We start from the raw sequence: 15755 nt of genomic DNA on the forward strand, positions 1-15755 counted from the left end.
TATTGCTGGCCATCTCAAGCTACCATCTAAAGCTAGCTAAAAGCAAGGGAGAGTATATTTTAAATACATGAACTGTTGCCGCTTTTACCTTGCAAGCAATGTGTCCATTTTGGATGTTGTTTAAGTGCCTGAGAAGATAAATCAAAGTCACCTTAACTAGGTCAGACATTTGAACACATTCAAAATAGATGAATGTGTTCCTCTCTTTCTTTTAAGGCCTGTGTTTTTGCTGGAGACAATTCAGTCACTGTGAAGTCATGCGAGGGAAATCTTCTGTAAAAACATATTTTAATTCTTAGATCACATATTTTAGCTTTGACAGACATTATTGACTAAACAGCAGCTAATGTTACTTTACCTTCTCAGCTGCATGCTTAATTTCATCACGTGTTTTTATTCAGTCCTCCTCTTAATGCCATCGAGGCTTTCAATAGTATAATTTTTGCTTCATATTCATGTTGTTCATAATAATTACATTTTTATCAGAGGCTATTGAAAATATATCAATAGTGTGCGGATAGAAAATCATTTGTAAGCTGTCATAATTGTTGTACAAGCTGAGAAAAAGCAATTTCTTTGACAAATGTATCCATTGATTTATTGATCGAGTAACATTTTGTTTAACCATTTGTTCTCTTGCTGCCTTTGTTGATAAATCAGTGTGGTCATCACCTTTTCTCTGGAAATAATTGCTTTATGCTTGATTCCAGTGAACTATTAGAGAGAGAGCGAGATGTGGGAGAAAAGAGAGAAGGATGAAGGCACATGTGTGTGTGTGAGAAGTTCCTTACGGCAGAGGATCCCCTGCTCTTTCATATCTCACCAAGCGTGACTAATGCCTGGCTTTACGCTGCGCACATACACGCGCACACACTCACACTCAAACACACACAAACTAACACATAAACATGTACTAGGATGCTGAATCTGCTCCCTATCTAGTCACGTTTTTCTGGCTATGCAAGACTGGCTGACACACTAACACATGACAGTCTCAGTGCGCACGCCTGTCTTTCTGCTTCTGTGTGTGTATGTGTGTGTGGTCAGCGGGCTTTCTGCAGGCACAGTCCTAGTCCTGATTAGGAATGCTCAGCTGCTAATAGCCAAGCAGCCAAAAACCCACACACTGATGTGAAAAGAGACCTATTTGGTGTCTCTGTTCATTCATGCATCCATTCATTCAGAGGTGTTCTTGTGCCATGCGAAAAATAAAAACACAGAATATAGGATTATGACTGAGTATGTGTGTGCGCGAGTGCAGAGGGCAGTAGAGGCAGTGTTGTGACAACAGTGTGAGCCAGAGCCTCTTCATGGTCTTAGCGCCTGGCTGTTCAGACGCTGCTTTCAGGAGCATTCTGAGGCATTTCTGACTAATTAGCAGGAAGATCTTAGCAAGCGCTGGAGAGGAAATGAAATATGCTGAAAGTCTTGAGATCGAGTCAGATCACAACGGTGTTTAGTCCTTATCCTGGTGTAAATGAGGTTAAAGTATGTAAGGGGGGGTGTACAAGACAGGGTGCACACATACACACAGCCTTGTCCATTTGAATTCTCAGAAATTAGCTGATACTGTTCTGTGCTCTCCTGTGAAAAGCAGCCACCCACTCACAGCCTCTGAACACAATATCCAGAATAGATTTGGCATCTTGTTGCTGACCAAGATGGCAGTCAGCTGCAGGGTCAAATGTAGTGATAGTGCTTTAGTGCGCTGATGCTCTGGTGAGCCCTTGTCAGCTAATAGTTGTTATAATCGGTGTGTTAATGTATTGGTTACATTTCTTGAATGAACTAATGTTTAGTCTGTTGAATTAGGAGTATATCAGATTTGATACTGAATAATTCATAGTAACAGTTTTTAACAGTGTGCTCAGATCTGCACAAACTGTCTAAAATACTCTCTTGGGAAAGAAGTTTAATTAGCACTGTGGGCTGTGTAGTTACTGTAGAGTCACAGTGGGAGCTCTACAATAAATCACACAGTCACACTTGTTCCTGTAGTTTACTACGACATTGTATTGACATAGAGCATTATCCAAATGCCCAACCTAAAGCCATTTCTAACCTATCTCCCTCAAACTGTATGGTTATTATTCTGGGTGCCATATATTCATCACCAAAACTTTGACAAGAAGTTTAAGTCTAAGGAAACTCTTAGTGCTTTCTCTTTGCTGTCTTAGCTGCTAAGCTTAGCAGCCTAGCTTATTGTATTCTTATATATTAGTAGATAAAATGTCCCACTCACCTTTTTTTGCCTTTCAGTACGTCAAGACCTCAATGCAAGATATGGTGAGACAGAGTTAAAAGCAAATGCAAACAGGGCTCAGAAAACAACATAACAAAGATCTGGAAAACATATGGGACACAGACAGGCAGGTACACAGTAAAGAGGGACAAATGAAAAGGCACAGCTATTTATACAATGACCACTGAGAGCTAACACAGAGAGTGGAAACAGCTGGGTAACAAGAAAACAAGAAACCAGTGACGACAATCAAGACAGTGAGACAAGACAAAATAAAGACAACTCTCTGTCTCTGTGTAGGTTCTTTGTCATCTATGTCGTTGAAGTCTTGAGAGCTTGAAAACGAAGGCAACAAGGCAACTGGATCTCTTTGGGTTTATTACGGTTTATTCCAAGGACAAAACACATAAACACAAGCAAACAGAAATTTTCTGTCTTCTCTGTCCCAAAATTCAAGAACAGAGATAAAGATTTAGCTCTATTTCACATTTGTGGTACCTAGCTCCTAAATTCTGACAGAGCCTTAACAGGAACTCTCACAATCTTCCTTATTTTCTGTGAGATGTATAGCTTTAGTTCTGATTCAGTAAAAGGACTTGATGCTACGATCCCTGATAATGCGTTGCTTCCAATGGAGACAGTCTTGAGGGTTGGCTGTTGTGAGGAAAGGCAGCCCAGAAACTTCACCAACGGGACACATCGTTGTGTGCCTCAACTTCACAGGGTATTTGAGTCCTTCATCCCAAGCTAATCTGCCATTTTTAACTTTCCTTGGTTATGTTTAGGGATTAGAGATCTGATCTAGATTATCTTATTAAAAACTGAGACACATCGTCAGTAGTAGACCTTGAATTCATCGGGTGTTTCGACCATTATCACTAGACACCCTCATCCAAGGAAGCCTTGCCAGGGTTGACCAGGCCCTGGAGTGTGTCACTGATTTATGTTAAATTGTTATTTCTCTTCTACTTTCTTCTGTTTAGTTTTCTACAATTTATTTTCTTCTATCAATTCACTGCAACTGAGAAATAATACTTACCTCTTTAATATTTATGAAGCCTCACTTCTTCACAGGGATAGAAAAGGTGATAGAAGGAAGTAAGAAAAAAGTGACAAGATAGGAGAGAGCAGAGAGGAGGGGCGCCCGATCTGGCATCCCACACCTCCCCACCGGATCGGGCTGTACGCTCTCTACCTCACCACTATCACAGCAGTGATATACATATTAAACTTGGACAAAAATAGAAATAATATGGTCAGCATATGTCAGCTGCCAAAAGCATAGGTTTCAGCAAAAAGTGTAAAAGATGTATGTAACTTCCTGGTTTGAAAAATAAAGCCAACACAGAAGTGCAGTACATCAGAAATATTTGAGGGCCAGAATAAATATGTGGAGTTAAAAATTAACACTTTTTAAAGTATTTTGTATGAGTCTTGAAAGACTGCAGCGTTAATGGTTGGTGGAAGTGAACAGAAATGTGCTGACGGCTAAGACCAAAAGCATGTCAGTCAGAAGTAGAGAGAAAATAAGAGTCAAACAAGCGTCTTTCCTGCCCCTGTGGAGGCAAGAATGGGCACATTTAATATATCAGAGAAAACTCTGATATATTAAATGTGCCCATTCTTGCCTTTAGACATGCCATTAGTAAACTTCTCAACTGGTGTATGTCTTGCTATAGGAGCAGTACACTGAGTCTGCATGCAGTTAGCTGCCAAGTAGTCTACCCTGGGAGAGCAACAAACCTCATAAAGGAGCTTTTCACACTGTATGCAATCCATTCTGACTTCAATTTCACACCAGGGTTTGGCTCAAGCTGCGAGTCCAAAGCCCATAATATATTATGTGGAACTAGATTCTATTTAGATTATTTGTTTTTGACTTGACTTGCTATATTAGCTGAAATTACTCTGTTATCATGATATGATCGGAGGATTCAAGTTCCATTTGTCTTGAAGCTTTAAAACCCATTTGTGCCTCTTTATCAGTATCTTCTTTTTGCGGTTGGTTTAGATTTTAACAGCAAAATTAATGAGGGATAAAGGATTTTAGCCAGATCCACCTAATCAGTGTACAGGAGCGTGTCCCTTTTCTTGCTGCTCAGCTGGCTCAGTTTTTACACAGTATACACAAACTGTCATAGATTCAAAAACTAGCAAAGGACCCGGCATCCCTCCCCCACATGCTTCACCAACTCCCTCTGCTTTACTCTGTCCAGTTAGGCAGAAACATCATCAAATACTTAAAAAAAAAGATTAAAAGGAAGCCAGTGAGAGTGTGTGGGAATGTGGAATCAGAGCAAGGAGAGAAACTCATAAGACTTTGTGCAGTGAGAGTCATAGATGTGGAAGGCATAGAGGCGTGATGAAGGTATAGAGCGATGACAAGGATAGAAAGAAACAGTTTTTCCCTGAGGCAGTCAGTCAACTACTCACTGTCCTTATTCAGTTTTGCATCTTATTTTGCCAGCAAACTTCTGTTCTTTCCTCTATATGTGTGTGTGTGTGCTCACGTTCACATGTGTATGATATGGAAAGCTCAGGAAACAATTACTCCCATGCTGAGTGTACACCTGGACTGGGCCATGTGCTTACACACACAAACTGTACTACAAAAACATCTCATTACACATGCATGTGTGCACGCACACTCGTGCTCTGCTATGCTTTTTTATTCTGGTTGCGGATTTGCACTAATGCTTTCTTCTTTTCCAGCTTTACTGAAGCTTTTCTGCTTCTGAACTTGTCTTCAAACTTAATCTCTTTCTTCCTCTTTTTCCTTTTTTCTCCTCCTTTTATCCCATCTTACTATATTCCATCTTTCCAACCATTTCTGCCCTGTTGCTCCTGTGTCTCTGGGGGTCTTTTCCTTGCCCTTACTTGCTTTTCCTTCGAATTTCCCTCTGGTTTCCTCCCTCCTCGCATTTTTTCCCCTCCATTCTGACTGTAGAAGTATCGGTGTCAAGAAGAGGAAGGGGCATCACCAGGTGCCCCAAAACTCCACCATCACCCCTGCCAGCATCACCAAATGGGAGTAGCCAGAGAGCTGAGGGAAGGAAGTACCCTGGGGAGGGATGGAGGGACCCTGGGTAGGGAGGGAGGAACCTGGAGGAGAGATGAAGGGAGTGCTGGAACCATGGAGAGAGAAAGGGAACGGTCACTGGGGAGGGACGGCTCTCTCGGTCGCCACAATGACCTCCGGGGAGCGGAGCTGGTTCAGGTGGCGGAGCGTCAGCTATCTCAGATTCAACACGTTCATGGATATGTCACTCATACACACATCACGCCTGCTCAGGTAACTAACCCTGGCCGCCTGTCTCTGTGACTTTGACTCTACAACACAGACAAACATAGTGTCATACCTGAAGCTAGCACTGTATATATTCATGCATGAGTCAGTTGCTAATGCCTCACATGACAGCTCAGGATTTTGTCGTGTTTGCAGTATCTATAATGCTTTTCTGTATTTATACGGGCAAAATGATACATGGCATGAATGCTGCTTTTTTCATAGTTTTTATGCGATCTTGACTCTGTACCAAAGGGTCACTTCAGACACATGTTGAACCTGATGTTCAAACCAGTTTAAGAGAGACAGCCAATCAGGAGAAAGTTGACTTAAAGGTCATTAAAGAAGGGAGCTGAAAGAGCTTTTTTCAGACAGCAGATGAACTGAGGGGTTGCACCAAGGTTCAGTGTTGTATAAATCAAGACTATTGTCCCTGTGAATCATGCAAAGCTACTCTAGTAAAGTAGGCGGAAGTGAGCATCATGGGTCTCCCTTAATAATTTGGTATAATTCCTATTATTAGGTATATACACAGCAGTGTTTTGTTGGATTGTTTTTTGTTTTTTTCCATTAAGCAACATGTTAAAATTGATTCCAGATTTGCAGGGTGTGGTTCACATTCTGATCACTGTGTGTTGTTAGTTTTCGGCCACAAAACCATTTTGAGAAGGGCTATGCGGTTGTGGCTCACATTAGTAAAATAAACATATTCATCCCTCCAGCCCTGGTTGGTCTTTTCAGTATTTAACCAAGACCACAATATTTTCCAAATGCTTTGAGTTGCCGGAATATGAAAAAGATGTGTTATTCTTCAGCTATTAAAAGCAGATTTTGTTTTAAAAAAGCAGAAAACGTAGTAAACTGAAAGTCAAGATGGTGCACATAAGTGGTCCGCAGGTGCACATGCGCTGTCAAAACAAAAGACACGCACCAGATAAGAAGTTGCAACGCGCGTCTGCGTACATAGGATTTTCTGGAGGAGGACACACATTTGTTTAGAGGTAAAGATGTCAAAGAAGCTCCTTTAAGCAATTACTTTGGTGTTCCTCCACCTCCAGAGAAATGTCAGAAGGAGTCCGGAACGCAAAAGAAGCATGTATTCTCAGAAAAGTGGTTGCAGGAGGTGAGCTGGCATTTGTTTGAAGCCAGCTGTCCCCCTCCAGAAAATCTTATGTACGCAAACGCGTGTTGCAACTTCTTATCTGGTGGGCATCTTTTGTTTTGACAGCGCATGCACACCTGCGAACCACTTATGTGCACCCCTGTCTATAGGAATGTATTGTTGGAAAGCTTGAAGTTTTCAAACTAACCTAACCCAAATATTTACAGCAAAAAAACCTGTTTAATTAGCTGCCATCACATCCCTGATGTTCACTGATATTGTCTAAATTGATCTAATATTACAGTCCTATTGTTGATAGGGTGATAATCCGCAAAACATATTGAGATTTTATTCTGCAATGGGGTCTCATTACTCTACCTTCTATGTTTGGAGCTGATGACTTTCTGTGGTGCTGGTCAAGGTGACGCAGACAGCTAGAAAGGGGAACTTTTTCTATGACTTCAGAATTAGATGGGCCTCTTTCGAAAGTACTTAGAAGTCACGGATACTGCCCTAAATTTGCTTCCATGCACAGAGCCTTTCTTTGTACCAGGAGAATACTTTTGCAGAACTGTGCATGCAGGGGATTCAGTCGAATGCTTGTCCCATTTTTTAGTAATGAGGCCCATTACTATCTCTGTTCTGCACTCACTCTGTGTCTGTCTGCCTCCCCCCGCTTTGTCTTTCTTTCCTTTCTGATGCTCTATCGCTCTCACACACACTCCTAATCGCACCGCGTAGCCTGGTAATCTTTTTATTTTGGTTGATTGGACTGTATCTGTCCACATATTAGTGCTCGCGTCTCTGTACTCGCACAGCTCTGAGAGCACACTGTTGTGTATTCTCTAACACACACACACTCGTTGGTCACACTCTATGCATATCCATAATGTATATGCTTTTTCCTTCTGCTCTATATTGATGTTCTGTGTATTGTCAGCTTTACTGGTGTCTGGTAAATTATAATTATGGTCTTTTCATTAAATAGACAAAATTATATGCACACTGATAATGACAAATTACTTCCTATCACATTGTAGTAACGAATGTAGGGTTTTTTCACAAGGATAAGCAGATTTTAATATCACTTCTTCACTTTTCTTAATTCCTTTTTTTTAACTTGTCCCCATCACTGTCGTCTCCCGCACTAATGCATCCTTTTAAAACTCTGGCATGTGTGATTATCAGTTTATTTTAATATATCAAGTCTTTATTTTGTCAGTAGTGGTACTGTGTCTGTCTGTGAGTAAGTTGCGTCCGCTCTCAGTGCTGGCAGCCAAAGCTGAGGAGGATGTGTATTAGTGGGGTGTCACATCTAAGTCATTATATGCTGTAATCTGATTGTCTCTGCACTGACTCAGTTGTCAGTCAGCACAAGTTCAGTATTTGTCCGCTGGGAGATCTTTGGACCAAGCTGAAGCGCTTCATTTTGTCAGCATGATGAAGACACAGTTGTCATGGAGCTCCACCTTGTGGCTGCATGTTCCCTTCTTGTCGTTTTATATTTAAAACTTTTTTTCTGTTGTTGTTGAAATTACACCAATTCTTCTGTTGACAATAATGACAATCATCAATTACTGCATGCCCCTGCAGATTTAACCAAAGAATTTTGGGCTGCCGTTCTTGCTGGATGCCATCTGCACTTAAGCTCATTCCCCTGTGACCTTCTCTTATCACATTTATCTCCATTTACTTTATGGAGATGCATTCGAGGTCTTGATATCCTGGCCCTTACCACAGCATGGCATCATTATCTGCATTATCATCATTGCTTTCTGCAGAGCGGTCCGTTCCAGCAGCTCATCACCTGTCTGTCTGTATAAAATCTGTGATGGGGAACTATGTGTGTGCGTGTATTTGGATATTTGGTTTATTTTGAGAACTTCTGCTCTCCAAATGGTGTGTGTTCATGCATGCGTGTGTGTGTGTGTGTGTGTGTGTGTGTGTGTGTGTGTGTGTGTGTGTGTGTGTGTGTGTGCGTGACCACAGGTGCTGGATCTGGCTTCCTTGTGTATGACAGATGGAGCTGCCATCCTGTTCTCCCCATGTTCACCCCACCACCCCCTCCACCTTTTTTTCCCTTGTCTTCACACACACACACACACACACACACACACACACACACACACACACACACACACACGCACACAGACATACTTTTCTGTGTTTATTATCTCTGATTTATTAATATAATATCTTCCTGTAAATATTCCAAGCTCACAATTTATCATACCTCTTTTTCACCATAATTTTAAATTAAATAAACTTAGCACAAAAAGTACGGAAATTTATACAAATAAATTTGATATGATATGATATGATTGGAAACTTTATTTCCCCTTAAATGAAGCCACATTTTTAAGGACAATGCATTTTTGGTTTGAGCAGTGTTGAGTGTGAGACTTGTCAGATCTTGTCTGTCAATGCCAAACAGTTTAATCTGTTCTGAGATTCTGGTGCCATGACTGGTGTACACCATCAAGCCTTTTTGCGCTGGTGTCGGTAACATGTGCACTAGAACCTGAACATCTGGAGGAATGTTATGTTCAGCGTTGTTACGTCCAGATTCTGACTACAGCAGTTGGATCATAGTGTCAAAGTGATGGTGTGGGGCAGAATCTTCCTCAATGAAAAAACGAGGCGTGTTTTCACTGGTAGCAATCGCAATGCAGAGATATCAAGAAGAGGCTCTGCAACCAGTGGCAGGTCCCATATCTCCACAGTCTGGGACCGAACTATGTCCTCCAAGATGGCAATGCTTGCCTCCACATTGTGGGATTTATCAGACTAACTGCAGAATTTGTGAATGGAGAGGATGGAGTGGCCTGTCTGCAGGTCAGACCTCAACCCCACTGAACACTTGTGGGATCAGCTTGGCTGTGCTGTTTGTGCCAGAGTGACCAGCACAGCCACACTGGTTGACTTGAATGCTGGTCAAGGAATGGGATGACATCCCACAGCGGGATATGACTGAGCTGATGACCATCATGAGGAGCAGGTGCCAGGCTGTTGTGTGTGTGGCAAGTTTTTCATTGGCACAACCCACAAATGCATTTTCTTTACAAATGTGGCTCCATTTCAGGGGAAATAAACAGGCTTTCAACAGCATAGGATTTTGTAGCCAATAAACATTGTTACAACAAAGAAATAATCCACCAAACACAAATTTCTATACTTTTTTTGCCAAGTTTACATTAATGATCATTGACTATGAATGAGATTCAGCTATTTTAATTTCCATTGAACACAGATGTGACCATTCGTACTTTCTGTTTTCTCCCTTTGCTTTGCACAACCATCATTAAGAAGGAAATATATTCTAGATAAAAGTATATGTCGGTCTTACACCTGTGCAATGATCAGAGCGCAGTGCACCTAAACATATTAGTTTGTATGCGTGTCGAACTTTGTTGAGCTCATGTCTGTACATTGTAGGTAGAATCACCTGAGGTTTCCTTTGATGACGAGGCGTGGCCTCACCCAGAGGGAGAGAGGCTGAATGAAGTCCCAGCCCCACCTTTCTCCTCTCTCTATTCTCAAAGTCACGCCTACTACCAGGTAATCCTGGCATGCGTTCGTAGCTTCATTTGTTTGTGTTTTTGGTCGTTTCTCATTTGTAAACTTCCGATTAAATGAGCATGCAGGTTTCTCTGCGTTTCTGTGAGACACATCTGCAGAATGTCTTCACTGTACTGGGTGAAATTCAAACATCGTGTTTTAACAGTGCACAGAAACTTTGTAAGGTGTTCCATGCAGCATTTAAACATTAACAAAATGTTAGTAAGTCAACGTTAATAGGATACTCTGTGCGATCCCTGTGTGCAATTACTGCTACAGTGCCAGAGGTCTAAGCAGCAGATGGCAGAAGGAATGAAAAGTGAGCATGTTTATATTTTTAGAAAAAGGGCCACAACTGGAGGGGAGGCAGTGTGGAGGGATTGGACCATTTTAATGTTATCTTTAAGAAACGACACGACTTCTAAAGTGTGTCTTTGATGGTAGCTATACCTTATAACATAATTAATTTTACAATGATATACTTACTTTGCTGGCGTTTAAAAATGCTACATGTAGTACCTTTAGTAGACAAATCTACTCAAACTTTCTGTGCTGCATTCATTTCTTGAAACCACAACCAAAACATTATGTTGTTTTGTTTCTGTGGACCATGTGAATACAGACCTTGTGTATTTTTTAAAAAATGTTTGAAATGTTTCTGTGATGGTGCCCACTTGTGTTTGCACACATGGTCTTGCATGGATGTGGCGCGAGCACATATAGTCTTCTGTGCAACTGCAGTGTCGATATGTAATCATGCTCTTTACGATAAATTGTAGGTTATAACCCATCTTATCTACCCCGTTTCATGTCACCCATGTTAAACTTGCTGTGTCTGTATCTTGTGTGCTCATTAGAATGCAGTTGGAGGAGCTCTGTCAAATCTCCAGTTTGAGCTCCTTTCAATGCATGTAGTTACAGTTTGTGAACTGCAGGGGGCAGAAGAGGCCTCCCAAAGTTCACAGCTGTTCAGGGTTATGCCTTCACAAATTAATATCTGACTGAATTCTATTCATCAAACTGTTTAATATGATTTGGCGACTGAATGTTGGGATAATGGAAATGCTTTTTATCAATACTGACAAAGCTGCTCAGCAGTTTGTCGCTGAATAGAGGGTAAGAGCAGTCGTATAATTGACTTTGCTTTAAAAAGTCTCTGGCAAACCGTATATCTATTGCAGAGACTGAAAGCAGTGGAACATAAAAAGCATTTTGCTCTCTGTGTTGAACACACAGACTGTAAGACATACATGGTGTACTCAGAAGCTTCAGTGGCTCCTAGTCATTAAGCTAATGCAGATAATTAGGCAGGAAGTAAAGACAGAGAGGGCCAGTGATGGGAAAAAACGGGATGAAGGGAGAATTATGGGCAGACAGACACAGAGCACAGATTTGTTGCTGGATGTTAATCAGCCTGTCAGTCAGCCAATTCATTCCTCTCCAAACAAACTCTTTTTCCTTTACAGTAATAGTAATTAACATTGAGTAAGACGTCCGCTCACTGTAACATTTCAGGGATGTTTGCTTCACTGTGCCGGTCCGGCCGTTTAACGCACAGCCTTTGTCTACCTTCAGGGAGAGACCTGCCGCTCAAACTTAATCCCGTTTCTAAGTGCTTAATAGGACAACATCACAGAAGTAGCTTGCCCTTTCTGCTAGATTCTCAAAAAGTTAGTTATTTAAACATTTGGAGCTTACAGATTTGATCCTCCCTATACTGCCACCCTCTTGTGCTCTGCTTAATTAACACTGATGTACTTTGCTCAGTGTTGGTACGCAGCCATGTAGCTGAGTGCAATTGCATCAGCCCACAAGGTAATTTAATTTTCTAAACTGCAGTGTTTTTCTAAACGAGTATGAAAAATAGTGAGCCGGGCCACCTAGCTAGTCATATCTGACTTAAAATAGCTGTTCAATGCTTGCTGGTCACAAGGAAATGAGAGATCATCAAGTCCTTAAAAGCATTAAAGTGGAACTGTGCAGTATTAAGATTCTCGTAATTTTGTTAGTACTGAATGATAGCTAGAGCTGGCAGTCATCGACTTAATATAGGTAGGACACAAGGGCAACTGGCATGTCTAAAGGGCAACATGTGCACCCTGTACAGAACGGCCCTGTGAGACTTCACATGAGTTAACAGCAGTTGTGAAAAATGCTTTTCTCTGTCTGCCTTTTGATGCTAAGCAGATATTGCTCTTTTAAAAAATGCCCACGTGCTTTGTCACAATAAAAACAACACTGTAAACAATAACCGTCAAGTTTTGGGCCAAACAAAGAGCTGAATGATGCTAAAAGGTTCTGAAGAGCTGAAGAGGGAAATCTGATGAATTGACTTGTCACTATGACCATAACCTTGAGCTGATAGTTATTTGAATCGTCGTCATTGTCATATTGATTGTTGTTGCTTTAAATCACAAACTTAGACCGTGCTGCGTAGCAAAAAAAAAGCCAATCCTGACCTCAGTCAGAAAAGCCTAAATATCCGTCTTGGCCTATTGGGACTCTCTTTTTGCTTGGGTTTGTGCTTGTCTATGCTACAGTGTTTTATGTCCATTTTTTTATATACCCAGCATTTACAAGGAAAGCTTGACATAGCTCTGCAAAATTCTCCTTACCAGAATCGAAGAGGAATCTAATGGAAGAGCTGGTGAGGAGCCAAAATGCTTAGGAACCACTGCACTATAGATCTGTATGGCGCCTGCTTTACAGTCCTTCTGACTGCATCATGGTCCCTTTACAGCTGTAGACAATGTAAGATAATACATATTAGAGTTTGACAGAGAGCTATCTACAAGCTGGCTATTGCAATGTGAGAACAAACAGTGCAGAACTGCATTTCAGGTGTTGGTCTGTGTCCATGTTCCAAATGTATATTCATTCTTTAGAGAACATGACAGCACTTCTATGGGTCCTGTTACTAGTTCAGAAAGTCTAGAAAATTCTGGGTTACTGTGCTTACAGGGTCATCCTGTGTAGAGTCTGTGGAGCTGGGACAGAAAATAGGTTCTAGGTCATTCAGCCAGATCAGTAGGAGAAAATAATTTGTTAAAAAAAAAAAAAAACAGTAAACACAGCATTTGTACACGAGGCTATCTATCACCAGCCTGGCCTACCTGTAGAGGACAGAATGGCAAATTTGGCTCTCTCAGCAGGCGAACATTAAACATGCATGATGTGTGCTTTTATTTAATTGGTTCTGAAATATTAATAGAGTTGGCATTCACTTGCTGACATTTGACTGGAGAGAGAGAGGGAAAAAGTGAAAGAGAGAGAGACACACGCACATTAAGGGTTGTGATAGGGACTGTGTGCTACAGAAATAATGCTGTGTCAGCTGACGTGTGTGTGTGTGTTTTGTACTTTGTGTTGTAGTGGCTAGTTGCAGACAGTATGAGAAGGTGACCAGGGGAGTCTAATAATATGCCTCCAGCGTTAATTCATGCCAGTTATGAGGATAATATGCTTTAACTGAGTGTTTGCACTGCAGGCGGCATGACTGATTTGGCGCTCCACACCCTCTGATAGTGGGTAATGCAAGCGGCTGAGGTTCCATCAGTGCAGTGTTCTGCAGATATAGTTGTTTTACGTTTGTGTTGTGTGTGAAGTGTTAAATTTCTGCTATCAGTTTTTCTTTGTAATGTTCTTAGACAATTAAAAACTTTTTCATAATTAGAATATTTCCTTAAAAAGGTTAGAGGTCTTTATTTTTCTCAACTGCAAAATGTGACAGGCGTATATTTTAAACTGGCTTTTATTCATGACTTCCTCTAAGACGTGTAATTAATCATATTTGGCAATTTTCCACAACAGAAAGTTGATTTTTGATTTCTGCATGATGCTGTTAACACAAATGCAACACTTACTGTTTCTAAATAAAACCCTTCAGTGTTTCAGTGGAAGAACACACTTAATTTGGTCTCAGTGACATATGCAACACAGGCCCAATAGGAAAGAAAGAATGAAACTCAAAATGAATGAGCAGGAATGAGTCAAATTCAACAAAGAGCATATAAGTACGCATATAGAGAATTTATTAATTTAAAGCAGTATAAAACTACAAGCATCCACCTTATATTGGAAGCACCAGAGGTTTATCTGGGCCTGCCTTTTACTTCTTTGTGATATATCTGTATCAGAGCCCTCTTCATTTGACTACCATTTCTTTTTTAAAAATGGAAAATAAAGTTAAGTTAGCATAGTGCTACTTTGACTTAGCAATGTTAGACAAAGGCACAACAATAAAGCACAAGAGTCTGATACAGAACGATTTTGTGAGAATGCACTAGCGCCACAAACTTCACATCAACATGTTAACATGCTCACAGTGATGATCCCAAAATGCTGAATTAGCAACTATTATGTTTGCTTTTTTATTCTGGGGATTTAGCGTGCTGATATGAGCAAATTAGCAATAAGTGCAAAGTATCCTTTTGGCATCTCCAGTTCATGTACACCAGGGGTCTCAAACTCAGAGAAGCGGCGGCCCGCTGCTAGCACTGTCATTTCATTGGATGGAATCATGGTAAAGACACCTCTGGTTAACATGTCGGGTTCTGTGTCGTAGCCGGTAGCTAACTAGCTTTACTGTCTAGGTCAACTTTGCTAGCAAGAGAAAGACAGAGGCGTTAAAAGGCTGCTCCAATGGAACTTTATTGTTTAGGAGGCAGCAAACACGGTGTGCAGTCAAGTCTTAACAGTGTACTTATAACTGGGCTCGTCAGGCACTCTACACTGGCTGCACTGGTTATTATTATATTTTACATGCTTTGATCTCTCGTCGGTAGAAAAATTTTCGACTCTCCTGTTTCTCCCTCCCTCACGCTTGAATGTAGCCTCCTGGCCTGAAAAGTTAAAGAGTGTTTAGCGTGTGGCTACCATGTTACTGACAAGAGGCGAATATTGGGCTATATGGGTGAAAGTGAAGTGTTTGTAAAAAGTCAAGACTCAAGGCTTCAAAATAATAGTGCCTTTAGTTTACTGTTTCCATCTTTTATATACAGTTTATATTATGTACTGAGCCCAATCTGGGATCTCTGGTTTTAAATTTATTTATTTATTTTTTGCTGTTTGGTTGATTTTAGGCACCAAAGCTGCTTGGCAATGTTTATGTAAAGACTGGGATTTGGGTTAAAAGAGAGAACCTACCTACTGAAATGTTAACTGCTCAAAAAAATAAATAAATAAATAAAAATACTTTGCAGTGTTCACAGAAGTCCCATGCAATTTAGGGCAATTCAAGTCAGATTTAGAGCGATCCTCTATATTTCACACTTGGTCTAGGATCCATCTTAGACTCTGAAGAAGCCTAACAAATCTCTGAGATATCTGTTCAGATCTTAGGAAACAACACATTAGTCAGCCAGCACCAGGTGTATTTCAGGAGTCTCAAAGCTGTTACTATAGTTACTGTTCCCTAGGAAACACAGGAAAAGGCTGTGACAGGGGTCCCGCTCCACCTGTGGCTAATCCTCTAGGAGGCTAATCTTGCTGTGTAGGCTAACTGTATACACCAGAGATAGAAGTCCACATCACTTAGGATGAGTCGGCTTTGTTGTAAGAGGGTCAGT

General features: G+C 40.9%; 1 protein-coding gene across 8 annotated transcripts in view; it reads left to right on the forward strand.

The window, feature by feature from the left end:
• The window catches only part of LOC309692454 (discs large homolog 1-like protein), a 112866-nt gene that overhangs the window by 25055 nt on the left and 72056 nt on the right, over positions 1-15755 (forward strand). For 6 of the 8 annotated variants that reach the window (XM_082510963.1, XM_082510956.1, XM_082510958.1 and 3 more), the window contains 2 exons: positions 5190-5534; positions 10066-10188. The exons of 1 other annotated variant lie outside the window; for it this stretch is intronic. In XM_082510963.1, coding sequence (XP_082367089.1) covers positions 5190-5534; positions 10066-10188 — 468 coding nt within the window. The remainder of the gene's footprint in view (positions 1-5189; positions 5535-10065; positions 10189-15755) is intronic. One more of the 8 variants, XM_082510960.1, reaches the window with a different exon arrangement.

Source organism: Aulonocara stuartgranti, assembly GCF_965226115.1.
Source record: "Aulonocara stuartgranti genome assembly, chromosome: 17".
Taxonomy (NCBI): Eukaryota; Metazoa; Chordata; class Actinopteri; order Cichliformes; family Cichlidae; genus Aulonocara; species Aulonocara stuartgranti.